Genomic DNA, 13,845 nt, shown 5'->3' with positions numbered 1-13,845 from the left:
TTGCAACAAGTGCCAAAATGGCCACATTTTGAATCAAAAGAATTGAAAGAAACCCACATTACCAGGTAAGGCATATTATTAACCAGACAGACAGTAAAAATGAATCCAATCAGAAACAGCCATAAATACTGAGGATTCAAGAGTTGTCTTTTGCAGTTGTGGGCACAGAAAGCCCTGAAAAATCATATTATTGATATAGGGCTATTAATCAATCAAAAAAGACCTACATCAGGCATAAGCTATTGTGATTGCCAATAATCAGATTCTCAAATTCGTCTGCCATTGAGTGTATATAGATGCTCCTAAACAAGCTCATGGAATATATGAGCCTTAAAGACAGTATCTCTCCTTTGCATTGACTGTACAACTAACCAGAAAAATAATCAAGAAATGGGAGACCAAAATTTAAATTAAACTCAAAAATAATATAATATGGCCTAAGCTTCCCCACACTGCATTGAAGGAAACCCATAATCTCACTTAAAGGACTGCCAAGAAAAAAGAAAAACATTAACTGACCACAGGCTTAAAAGTTGTAGGTGTGGCAGTCTTCATTTATCAACTTCATTTTTATTTCCCAAAGCCTCAACAATTGCTGTTAACGACCTGTTAAGATGCATAGCTGCTCCACATAAACTCAGGAAACAGCTAAAGGCTTTCCATAATTGGTTGGACACCTACGACACTTATATTCAGATGATGAGCTTGGAAATGGTAAGAAAACTAATGTAACAACAGCTTTGAATTAATTTACAAATTGCAGGTGGCCCAGCCAAAATACATGGATTAGCCAAGCTCCACTCTGCTCACCTTTATCTGACAAATATTATGCTAAGACCTAGTCATTGATGCAACCTCTGTACTACTGGTTGGAGGAGTATGCGGCCGTGTAGAACCATCCTCACCAAAACCAAACTCTGAGGTATTGTACTTCCCGACCTCTTCCCATATATTTGCTTTGAAAAGTTAAGGCTACGAAATAAAAGGTGAGCATAAAACAACATTGAGAAAAAATTGTTAGAGCTTTTAGGATACATTCAGTTCTCCAAATGTCTGTTAGACCAACTCCAGGGTCTGACAGAAGCCAATAATCAGTGTCCGTCTGCTATGCCAAAAAAGTAGTATCAGCTACAAAAATCATTGACCCACAACCAATTGTTATAGAAAGAATGCAATTAATATGACACCCAAAAGGTACTTACGTTGACATCTGATGGAATTATCCTTGTGATTCCACCATTGTCTTGAGCACTACTTAGCTCTGAACACTGCATATCCTGACCTCGCTGCTCTACCTCAGCTTCATGGAGCACTGACATCGATGTATTTCCCACAGGACAACGAATTGCTGAGGAAGGTACAATTGGCATGTCACCTGGATTCATCTCTTCAAACTTCCCTTGAAATCGACTACAATGCCAGATAAATGTAAGGAAACCTTATCAGACCTTTCTATAGCCATTAAAAATAAATAACTATATTATGCTAGACTTGTGTTAGTGTAGCACACAAAAATCCTAAAAGGCGAGCTAAATACGTAAATGACTGCTTTCCTTGTAAGCATTTGCCAAAAGTTATATAACTTAAAACCTGACATATAGAATGTGATAAAGCAACATCAAATCCTAAACAATAAAAATAATATCTTTAAAGAAACGCTGAGAACACTGCTACATTTATTGCTGATTGAGCTATCTCTGAAAAGCATCGGCACTCAGGTTTCAAGTCATTTGTCTCTTGATGATTCAATTGTCCATCAATCTAAAATGGAATGCCTGGTAAGTATTTTCATCTTGTTTCTTAAATTTCTTCATTATATTTCTTAAATGTTGGAGTACAATTGGATATACAATGTTGATTGCAGCATTTCCTATACTCCGCTCAAATATATGCCAGCATTATTATTAACTCTTGGTGCACCTAGGCACAACATATAATTAGAAGAGCATGTTATTGCCTTGTTTGTGATAAGTTCAGTGGGGGCAATATTATGTTATGTTTAGATTAGTAAAGAATCATGTAGCATAATTAGAGTTTTCTTCTCGCTTGAGTATAGATTGAAGGAAAACCCTAAGCCAATCTAAATATAGAGACCCACATTTGTAACTTATGTGTTTTCAGCCAGACTCACAAATGCTAATCCATATTGCAGCACAGACACTCCCATCCTCTACAAATCAACACTTTATTTCCAAGACATTTTTGTGTATTCCTTTTCCATTTTCTTTAATAACACTACATAAACGCCACAGGTTGTTTATCCTTGAAACAAATCTGAATTTGTGAACAAAAACTAAAATGGGTTATTTGCAAATATTCCACAAAAATAGAAGATAAAAGACTTTGAAAAAGAAATAAAATCATTCAGATCCAACATCCTTGATCCACAAGAAAAAAAAATGATTTAGATGAGGATGATCAAAATCATGCCCTTCCAAACCCACCATCTTAAAATGAAGATACTGTGGCATCATTTTAGGAGAGTAATGGTACAAACATGGCTTTGCATAAGCTAAATGTTGATTTGCAATACCTTAATGGGGCAGCCCCATACCTGAGAAGACAACTGAACCACTCAAAATTTAGTTGCCGAGTTCTGCAAGAACTTTGGTCAAACCAGACCCCCTGCCAGGCCTGAACATAGCTAAGCCAAATCCACAGGACCAAGGCAAACCTGGGGCAATCCCAAGGAGAAGCTGCATAGACCAAGAAAAGCCATTTTTTACATAAAAAGGCAAAAAAATAATTAAAAACCTAACCAACAGCTTTCCTTGGTCTCCATCAAGGATGAACGCATGAGACTACCATGCAAGACTTGATTGATGCAGCCAATGGGAGTGGCACCAACACTGCTTGTAGTTCCAATAAACCAGGTAATGGCATTCAGCTCTTGATAAAAAAGCAGTGTAATGATTTGTAACAATTTTCTATGTGCAATTGCACAAATATACTCCATTTTGATTTAGCTTTAACATTTGGCAGTTGGCATTGAAGAATGACTTGGCAGCTATGTTCCATATTTAATTTTGTGAACTTAATTCACAGTGGCAAAAAGTAAAGAGTGCTTCTCTTTGCTTATTTGCAATCTAACCTCCTTCACAAAAGCAAAGGATATGTTGAAAATATGGGCAGGTTGTAGATATTTTTACTTACATAGATATGTGGACAAGGCATCCTAGAGAATTTGCCTTTGTCCCGTATAAAAAATGCTAAGGAAGCAAAAAAGGCCATTAAGAATGCTGTGTAGAAGATGAAGAATGGGAGGTGAATAGGTGAAAAGAAGAAAGGACAGGAAAAGATATGGAGAAGAGGACAGTCACCTATTCTGGGTTGTTACAAACAGGAAAAGAAAGAAAAGAAATCGATACTGCTGCATGGGAAATGGAAAGCAGAGGAAAGGCATTAAAAATAGAATAAGAGGAAGGTTAACTGCAAAATAAAGGAGAGAATATGAAGGTCTTATGTTAAGTATTTGTTGCAGATTTGTTTTTATGTATGTAATGGTGAAAAGGCAGTGTTTGGTTGTGTAAATCAAATTGATTCCATTTGCGATTTAATTAAATCAATACATAGAAATTGATTGCAATTGTTTATTTTATGTGTATAGATTTAATTTGTGTTGAAGGTCACAAATATTGACAAATATCACTATACAAACTAAATCCATATTTCTGGGGAGATGGATCTTTCTAAGGAGTTCCCTATAAGAATTTTTTTATGAATGAGTGAAATTGGGTTTTCGAGAGGGCCCAAGCCCTTTTGAAAAAGGCTGGATCAATTATGACATTGAAGCCCAACAAACAACCAAGAGACAATAGCAATGACCAACATCATTGTTTAGCCTAACACCTAAAAAAGTCCCCAATATGAGAATTTTCTAGCCTAAGGTACAACCGGTACAACCTTTCTACAATTGCATCAAGAACCTTAAGAAGAAAGCCCTTGTTGTCCAATACTAGTTCCAACGAAGAGGATCAAAACATTGCAAAGCTTACCTTCTAGGAAACCAATCAAGGCAACCCCACCATGAGTAACATGCGCTAAAGAAGCCCCATCACCATCAACTAGAACCACCTCACAAAGACCTTTGACAGAACTAGAGGGGGAAGAACAAGAACATTTTATCACTTAAACCACTTTTTCATAGGGATGCAATAACTGTCTCTCAGGGCCATGGGGCATACTTGGCTCATATAATAACTTTAAAATCTTTTCTAAGAATCTTGAACAATGCCTTATATATTAGGCAATAGAATCAATCCTATTTCTAAATACCTAAATATGACGAACCTAAAAAAAACAATGAACAACGGAAACAAATACATAACTGCGAAAGGGGAACCACATCATGACATCACAAACTCCTAAGAACGTATCAACTAACTACAAACAATTATGTAGTAACAAAATAGCTCAATAAAATCATTTACATGCCGACAAAAATAGCAACCCCTCAATTTGAATTTGAAATCCAACCTTGGTAGCTCAAATTCTTGAATCCTTGAAAAATGTTCATTGAGATCTATGGTCAAAGCTGAGAAGATTTATTCCACAAAGAAACTCGAGCAAAAACTCGTCCATGTTCTATAATTTAGGCAAGTCTTCTTCTTCATTGAAATTTATCTTCATATTATGGGCATGTTGCTTCCTTTCAAATTATCTTGCAATGCCTTCTTATTGTAGCATATCCTCAACACAAGTGGCCACCACATATCCTATCTAGTCTTCTAGACATGTCACTTCGACATACTCAACCATAAACTGAAAAAAAAAGTTGTTCAAAAGAGGCTAAAGTCATTGAAGAAAGATTCACATCACCTACATTTGACTTTCCTAGTCTACAACGGGCATTGGCTATAACCTTGTATAGGCAACACTTCTTCAATTCTTCCATTTGCACTTATTGAAACTTGTCCTAACCAAAAATGAAGATTTATATCTCCTTTAGTTATGGGATCATCACTAAAACAAACATGTTGAAATAAACATGAATCTCTACACAAAACATCTTCATATAGTGACGGTGAAGCTTGATTGAACTTGTCCTCTTTGGCCTCATTGAGACAATCTGCTTCAAATAATCCAATGAGCAAACAAAGCTCAAGAAGATTTACAAAGATGGCTTCAAAGTTAAATTAATTATATTAACACAGCAATTGAAGTGTGCAACAAATTCCCTCATGGGTTCATTATTTTCCTTCCATGTATTTGAGAGTTGATAGATTCAAACATTACATGAACGTTTCACATACAATTTACCAAATTATGATGGTTTCAAAGTTAAATTAATTATATTGGCAAGGCAATTGAATTGTGCAACAAATTTCCTCATGGGTTCATTATTTTCCTTCCATATATTTGAGAATTGCTAGATTCAAACATGACATGAACATTTCACACAAAATTTCCCAACTTAAGATTGATCTTGCAGCAAGATGGTGGAACCATCATGGTGTGCCTCCAACCAACGTTTCAATAAAAAGTAGCACAACAATATCTTTGTGTGCCACTCTTAAATCGTTGCATGTTGTGTGCCACTAAAAATTTCTGCCTATTATAATAGTGGTTCAAGTGATGTTGATCTCCACCTAAGTTTACACAGACAACAAAACATAAGCAAAGAATTTAGATGGCTTCGTCAACTTGGGCAAAGGCTTGTAATGCTTAGAGCACTTCAATTATGTGTCAGCGGAGATGTTAGGCTGCTCAATCACTTTAGGCATGTGTCATAGACATATGTGCCATCTTTTTGAAACATTGGTGGCATTTTTAGATGGTTGGACCATCACAAAATTGCACCTCAATTAAATGTCATCTTTTAACATGTTAAGTGGGGATACCATCCACTATTTTTCCTGGTTCAGCAGATATTTTAATCACTTCAACCACTTTTTCCCTATGGGTGAATTGCTTGTCCACTATTACCACTGTTTTGAACATATGCAGAACTTAATATCACTTATGCCTACTTTTTATAATCTTTGCAAAACTTTGCCCCACAAATGCCAGATCAGAATAAATAGCCACATTAGTTGTAGACACCTATTAATTAAATATTTATTATTTATTTAATTATCCCCTTTTCTTCTATTAATTAAATGAATTTTTATTTGTTCAATTAATTCACTAATCCTCTTTTAAGCCTTTTTCTATCCTAATTAAATAAATATTTTTATTTATTTAAATCCCCTTTTGTTAAGATATAGCCCTCGTGAATCTAACTGATGGTAAATCACTTATTATCTGGAGAGTGATTTATTAACAGAGCATACAGTTTGGAAATTAAACATAAACAAACTAATTGTTATGAGCGGTTGCCTCTGTAGGGACATGACCATACGTGGCAACTGCCACATATGGACATGTCCCTACGTAGGCAACCTTTCCTCTTGTATTTAAACCGGATTCAATGATGGAGATGATCAATAACTCACGGCAATCAGTCTTCCAGAATCGCTGTCATTATTCTTCGATCCATATTTCACAACATGGTATCAGAGCCAGCATATTAAGAGAATAAATTAGACAGCCATATTACTCATAAGCATTTATCGGAAGTAAATAACAAATCAACGCAGAGGATATATCCAACTAAGAAAATATTCAAAATGTCAAGTAATATGAGAGTGGAAGATAGACTCGAAGGAGCCTCCAACTTCGTTTCCTGGAAGATACGAATCATTGCCATTCTTGAAGAACTAGAATTAGAGTCTTACATAGAAGAAAATCTAAACATGCCAAATGATGAACCAAAGAAATCTACCTGGAAAAGGCGTAATAATAAAGCAAAGAAAATAATTATTGACTCAATCAAAGATCATATTCTTCCATCTATAGCCAGACTGCCTAAAGCATATGAAGTATTTAAAACCATTAAAAATACATATGAAGTTAACAATGCGAGCAGAATGTTAACCTTGAAACAACAACTTTTAAACATAAAGATGAATAAAGATGATACAATATCTACATACTTTTCAAGGATATCTGAAGTAAAAGACCAATTACAAACTATTGGAAATGAGGTAGATGATCAAGAAATCTCTCTCATAGCCCTAAGAGGATTACCAATTTCATGGGAATCCTACATTCAATGTATTAGCAGAACACCCCCCTTACCCAAATTTGAACAACTTAAGAATGAGTGCATTCAAAAGGAATCTTGACTAATCTCAAGAGGATTAGGGACAAATAAAGAAGAAGAAATCCAAGCACTTAATACAAATACCTTCAACAAAAAGAAAAGGTTCTCCAAACGGAAGAGAGGAAATAAAAACCATCAAAAAAGAGATATGTCTAAAATTCAATGTTACAAATGCGACAAATATGGGCACACTCACAGGAATTGTCCAGAAAGAAAGAAAACACAAGCTACTCTAGCCGAAGTCAAAGGAGAAAACTCACTTTTCTTCTTAGCCCTATCAAGTGAAATAAATACAAATAAAAACACTTGGATCGTAGACAGTGGAGCATCAAGGCATATAACTGGATTCAGAAATCAGTTTGAAACACTTAACGGGCACTCAAGTGAAGAGGTTACTATTGGAGATAACTCCACATATCCTGTGAAAGGAATTGGGACCTGTACTATCAAACTAAGAAATGGAGTATCTCTACAATTAAAGGATGTTTTGTTTGTACCTGGAATAAAAAGAAATCTAGTCTCAATCTCAGGCCTAGCTGATCAAGGATATCGAGTTACTTTCAATGAAGATAAAGTTCTACTCTGGCCTAAAAATACAAATATCAAAAATGCCATAACAGTAGGTTCAAGAGATGGTAGCCTATACAAACTATGCAGTGACCAAAAGGAAGCACTAAATCTTGAAGTTTCAAATAATAATGAATTATGGCACAAAAGATTAGGACACCTAAGATATAGTGCTCTATCCAACATAAAGAAGATTACTTCAGGACTGCCCCAACTAAAATCTGAACACACAGGCATTTGCAAAGGATGTGCCTTGGGAAAGAATGTGAAAGTTTCTTTTCCCTCAAGCGAGCACAAATCAAAAGTTATTTTAGAACTAATTCACTCAGACCTATGCAGTCCCATGTCAACACCATCCCTAACTGGATCCTTATACTACATAATCTTTGTTGACGACTACTCTCGAAAAACATGGATATATTTTCTAAAGTGCAAAGACTCAAATGAAGTACTATCTAAGTTCAAAGAATTCAAGGCACTAGTAGAAAACCAGTCAGGGAAGAAAATTAAGGTGTTAAGATCCAACAATGGGGGAGAATATACATCTAACAACTTCAAAGACTTTTGTAATTCTGTTGGGATTAAGAGGGAGTATACTGTACCATATAATCCACAACAGAATGGAGTAGCAGAAAGAAAGAACAGAACCATAATTGAAGCAGCAAAAGCCACGATGCATGACCAAAACTTACACACTTCATTCTGGGTAGAAGCTTCAAATACAGCAGTCTACATTCAAAACAGATGTCCGCACTTAGTTCTAGAAAACAAAACTCCTGAAGAAGCTTTTACAGGAAACAAACCAGACTTAAGTCATTTAAGGATATTTGGCTGTCCCGTATATATACATGTTCCTAAAGAAAAGAGGACAAAACTAGAACCATCAAGAAAAAGAGGTATCTTCATTGGCTATAGTGAAAATACTAAAGGATATCGCATTTACATTCTAGGGAAAAAATCTGTTGAGATAAGTAGAGATGTAAAGTTTGAAGAAAACACTACACTCAAAGAACCTGAGGATGATAACATTACTAAAGAAAAAGAAGATCACATAACTGAGATTGAGAGGGAGAATATCATAGAAAATTCCAAACCTTCAGACACTAAGAGGGAGGACATCATAAGAGCTTTTGAACCTCTTGTTGATGAAAATATTGAAACACTCAATAACAAGAAAAGACCTCTATGGGCAAGGAAAATGATTGAAAAGAATAATGTAGAACCAAATGAAATTTCCAAAGAAAATAAGAGAACAAGAACTCTAAAATGTTATGTTGCACTTCTAACCGAACTCACAAATTCTGAACCAACAAATGTCAGAGAAGCCTTATCAAAACAGGCTTGGAAAGATGCTATGGTTAAAGAATATCAATCTATACTAAAGAATGATGTTTGGGATATAGTGCCTAGACCAAAAGACAAATCAATTGTCTCATCCAAGTGGTTATTCAAGATCAAATATGCATCTGATGGCAGCATTGAAAAACATAAAGCTCGCTTTGTGGCCAGGGGATTCTCTCAGAAAGCAGGAATTGATTATGAAGAGACATTTGCCCCAGTTGCCCGGTATACGTCAGTAAGAACAATCATTGCAATTGCAGCATCCAAAGGATGGAAAATTCACCAAATGGACGTAAAGATTGCCTTCCTAAATGGTTCAATTGAAGAAAAAGTATATATAGAACAACCAGAAGGATTCACCATACGTGATAAAAATTGCTATGTTTGTAAACTAAAGAAAGCTCTCTATGGGTTAAAACAAGCACCTAGGGCCTGGTATGCAAGCATAGACAACTATATCTCCAAACTAGGGTACTCCAAGAACCCAGCAGATCCCAACATCTACTTCAAGGCTTCAAATGGCAATATGATTATATTGGTCCTTTACGTGGATGATTTTTTGATAACAGGAGAGGATAATCTCATTGAGAAATGCAAGCAAGATCTGGCAGCAGAATTCGATATGAAGGATCTAGGGCTTCTACATTATTTTCTGGGATTAGAAGTATGGCAAAAGAAAAACTACATCTTCCTAAATCAAGGAAAGTACACCACAGATATTCTAACTAGATTTGGGATGATGGAGTGTAAGCCATTAGCTACACCAATGGAAACTAATTTGCACAAGCTGAAAATTGAGGCAGAAGATTCAGAACCTACAGATCCCACACTCTACAGACAAATTGTCGGTTCACTCATGTATTTGGTAAATACTCGTCCTGATATCTGCTATGCTACAAATGTATTAAGTCACTTCATGTGTGAACCTAAGAAGATACATCTAATGGCTGCTAAACACATTCTAAGATATTTACGAGGCACAATCGAACTTGGCTTAAAGTATGAAAATGTTGAGATTCAACTTGAAGGATATTCTGATTCTGATTGGGCCGGAAGTACCACTGACCGTAAAAGTACTACAGGGTGTTGCTTCAGTCTTGGTTCTGCTATGATATCTTGGTTCAGCAGAAAACAGTCAACAGTTGCACAAAGCTCCACCGAAGCAGAATATATGGCAGCCTCCATGGGAGCTCGTGAAGCGATATGGCTAAGAAAGTTATTATTTGGATTATTTGGAAAAACTCTGAATTCAACAATAATTCACTGTGATAATCAGAGTTGTATCAAGCTCTCAGTAAATCCAGTTTTTCACAATCGATCCAAACATATTGAGATCCCTTATCACTACATAAGAGATATGGTAGATCGAAACGTCATAATAACTAGTGTACATCAGTACTGAAGAACAAAATGCTGATATCTTCACCAAGCCACTTGCAAGATTGAAGATAGAATACTTCAGAAGTAAACTTGGTATGACTAGATTATAATTGAGATTATTAGGATGAAATTCCTACCATGTGTAATTTGTTCATGAATAAATAAATAAAATGTATATTGCAATATTCTAACTGTGTTCAAGAAGATGACGATCTTCTTATGTTTAAGGTTACTATTTCAAGGTGACGATCTTGACAATAGTTGACCAAGTGTCAAGATTGACTACACTAAGTTGTTGTCCCGGACTGTGCCGGATATCTTGATCCTAAAGTATGTGATCATCTCATGATTGACTTCTTAAGTGATTGTCCCGGACTGAACCGGATATCATGATATTGAGTTTATTGTCATGACAAAACTATATTAAATGTTGTCCCGAATTGTGTCGGAAGTCATGACAAAATATGCTCCCAAGAAAATTACTTAGATCCACTCCTGCTAAGAGGGAGTGTTAAGATATAGCCCTCGTGAATCTAACTGATGGTAAATCGGTTATTATCTGGAGAGTGATATATTAACAGAGCATACAGTTTGGAAATTAAAAATAAACAAACTAATTGTTATGAACGGTTGCCTCCGTAGGGACATGTCCATACGTGGCAACTGCCACGTATGGACATGTCCCTACGTAGGCAACCTTTCCTCTTGTATTTAAACCGGATTCAATGATGGAGACGATCAATAAATCACGGCAATCAGTCTTCCAGAATCGCTGTCATTATTCTTCGATCCATATTTCACAATACCTTTTCCCAAATTAAATAAATATTTTATTTATTTAATTTATGTGGGCCCCCTCTATTAATTAAATAAGTTCTTTAATTTATTTAATTTACTCAGTTAGCTTTTTCCCTCATTTATCTTAGCCACTCCCTTTATTTTAATATTTCCTCTACCTACCCTTCAATCCTCGCCAGCCATTTGTCTTTTCACCTCTTAATTGTATCCCTCGATTTTTAGGATGTTCTTTATAAAAAGAAGCTTCCTCTCTTCATTTCCATATCAAGTATTCAAGCATACATACATTTTGTCAAAATCATAGACTACATTGCAATCAAGCATGCATCATCATAATCACAACCACATCCATTCACCATTGAGCTCTTGCGCAAGCATACAAATCTAGGGACAACATATCAAAAGCAAGATCAATGGAGATGAAAATAATGAAGATCAAACCAATTGAATGTATGTATGGTATCATTTGATTGATTTCATGATTTTGCATATTTTATGGTTCTTCATTGATGTTGTGTTGGATTTCATTGTAGATCTAGGGTTTTTGTGGTTGAATCTTGTTAGGTTTTACAATATTAGAGTATCCAAATCTAGCATAAACATTAGCCAACCTTTTTAATGCTAAGCGAAGTTTTAACATGGTTAGATCATTGCAAAATTGTACCCATCTTATTACTTAGGCAAAGATTTACACCATTTGAGCCACTTTTATAAGTCTAAGCAGAAATATTTAGTGCTTGACCACTTCCAATGTGCAACATGGATCATGAAGAGGAGACTCCCTTTAGTTACTCCAAGGCATAAAAATTAGACACTCAAGCCAAGACACAACTTCCATGCCACTCACCATACACAGTTATTATCATTGTTCCACATAGTTTCTTACGGGGAACACGAGATCAAGTTTCAGGGACTAGGGTGCCAAGGGCCTAAATTTGGGGACAGTGAGGGGACAACGAGGGGACAATGACGAGCAGAAGTGGGTGGAAGGCGCTGATAAAAATAGAGGTGAATTGAAATCTTCAAGGCAAAATCTGCATTATACATCTCTATGAGTGCCCCATGAAAGGCCAATTAGTTTTCACGAAGTTAAAGGTTGCAATCAATATTAAATGGCATGTGCCATATAGCAAGCGACCAGATGACATCCCTGACCAAGGTGGTGAAAGTGGTGGTGTTGTGGGGGGGACGTTTCCCCCAAGTCCCCAAGTTTCAAAAACGTTCCCCTATAGGGGAAACAAGTTTTTTTGGGGGCAACGCGTCCCTGTGGAACACTGGTTATTATTTGGTTGAACCTGCTTAAGTGTGTGCATTGAGTGTCTTTGCCAAGCAAAGAATAGAAAATGATGTGTTTCCATCACTTAGCCATTTGTACTTTTCCTTCTTCGTCGATGCCATCAACAACCTTTGAACCTCTCCATTATTTTATCTAAAACAGCTAGAGCCTACATGAACCTGCAAAAGTTGTTAGACGAAAAACAAAGACTAAGCATGACAACTTTGTAAATGATCCCAAAGACCACAATTTGAATTTGGTACACCCAATGACAAGCAATTTTGGCAACAAACAGAACGAGGCAAATAGAAATATTTAGATTTGTAGGGGTGCAACAAACAACATGCTATGAGATTCAAATACTTTTATTAAACAGAGATTATTAAAAATATTCAAGTGCAACGAAATATTCAATACATCAATACTATGTCATCAAAAGGCCTACAAAATAAGCTTTCTAGTACTTGAAATGGTACGAAAAATGGACAATGTATGCAAAAAGTTAGAACCAAAAGTGTCCAAAAGATGCCTTAAACTATTTTGGCGTGTCTAGAGGATGTCTGCTCCACTTCAGCAAAATTAAAAGTTTAAGGGGGCACGGGACTTAAAAAACTCCCATTCTCATTCACTTATATTGTTTAGTTGTAGTATCTAGAGTGCCAAGAACAGCTTTGTCATCTGACTTAGTAGTCAATGTTTTTAACCTATGTAGATGCATAGATAAAAAACTGAGTTACCGGGTTCGGCCCCCTAGACCCCTGGTACTGGTCCGGTACGGTCCGGGTTCAGGGTTCGGGGTTCGGGTCCGGTTCGCTTGTGGTTCGGACGGGGTTCGTGGTTCACAAGCCTGGTTCGAACTAGGGTGAACCCAAGAGGACCCCCAAGAGGACCTAGGGTCGAACCCAAGAGGACCCAAGTCGAACCCAGGGGTCTGACAGCCCAAAAATGGAATTTATTTTTGCAAAATTTGATTTTTTTTAATTCCACCACATAAAAAATTAAAATGACCCTAAAAGTGAGTTTAAAAACATTAACTTGGCTCATTTCACACAAGCAACATGACTACAAGCAAGGGGAAATGAAGATGTGGGATATGGCGCCAAAACATACTGATTTGGATAAATTCACTTCTCAACTTGTTGCATTTGATGACTCAGATAGTGAGCAAACTTAAAGTGCAAGTGTCATTGGCATTGGCATTGATTCATCTAATGTCAATGTCAATGATGAGGAGGAGAATGAGGATGACGAATTAGAGAATCCATTTGATGATCAAACTTTAAATTGTTGAAAGTTGAAACAATGATACTTGAATATTTTATCATTTTGATATTAAACT

The 13,845-nt window shown here is 36.2% G+C and overlaps 1 protein-coding gene across 1 annotated transcript in view; it reads right to left on the bottom strand.

Moving 5' to 3' along the window:
* Positions 1 to 380: 380 nt before the first annotated feature.
* Positions 381 to 13,845, bottom strand: part of LOC131029685 (transcription factor E2FA) — a 70,350-nt gene continuing 56,885 nt past the window's right edge. The window contains exons 12-14 of the mRNA XM_057960274.2: positions 1,203 to 1,410; positions 1,036 to 1,102; positions 381 to 956 (exon numbers count right to left, since the gene is read on the bottom strand). Coding sequence (XP_057816257.1) covers positions 832 to 956; positions 1,036 to 1,102; positions 1,203 to 1,410 — 400 coding nt within the window. The 3' untranslated portion in view covers positions 381 to 831. The remainder of the gene's footprint in view (positions 957 to 1,035; positions 1,103 to 1,202; positions 1,411 to 13,845) is intronic.

This window comes from Cryptomeria japonica, chromosome 9 (genome assembly GCF_030272615.1).
Source record: "Cryptomeria japonica chromosome 9, Sugi_1.0, whole genome shotgun sequence".
NCBI lineage: Eukaryota > Viridiplantae > Streptophyta > Pinopsida > Cupressales > Cupressaceae > Cryptomeria > Cryptomeria japonica.
This window is presented reverse-complemented; position numbering and strand designations above follow the sequence as displayed.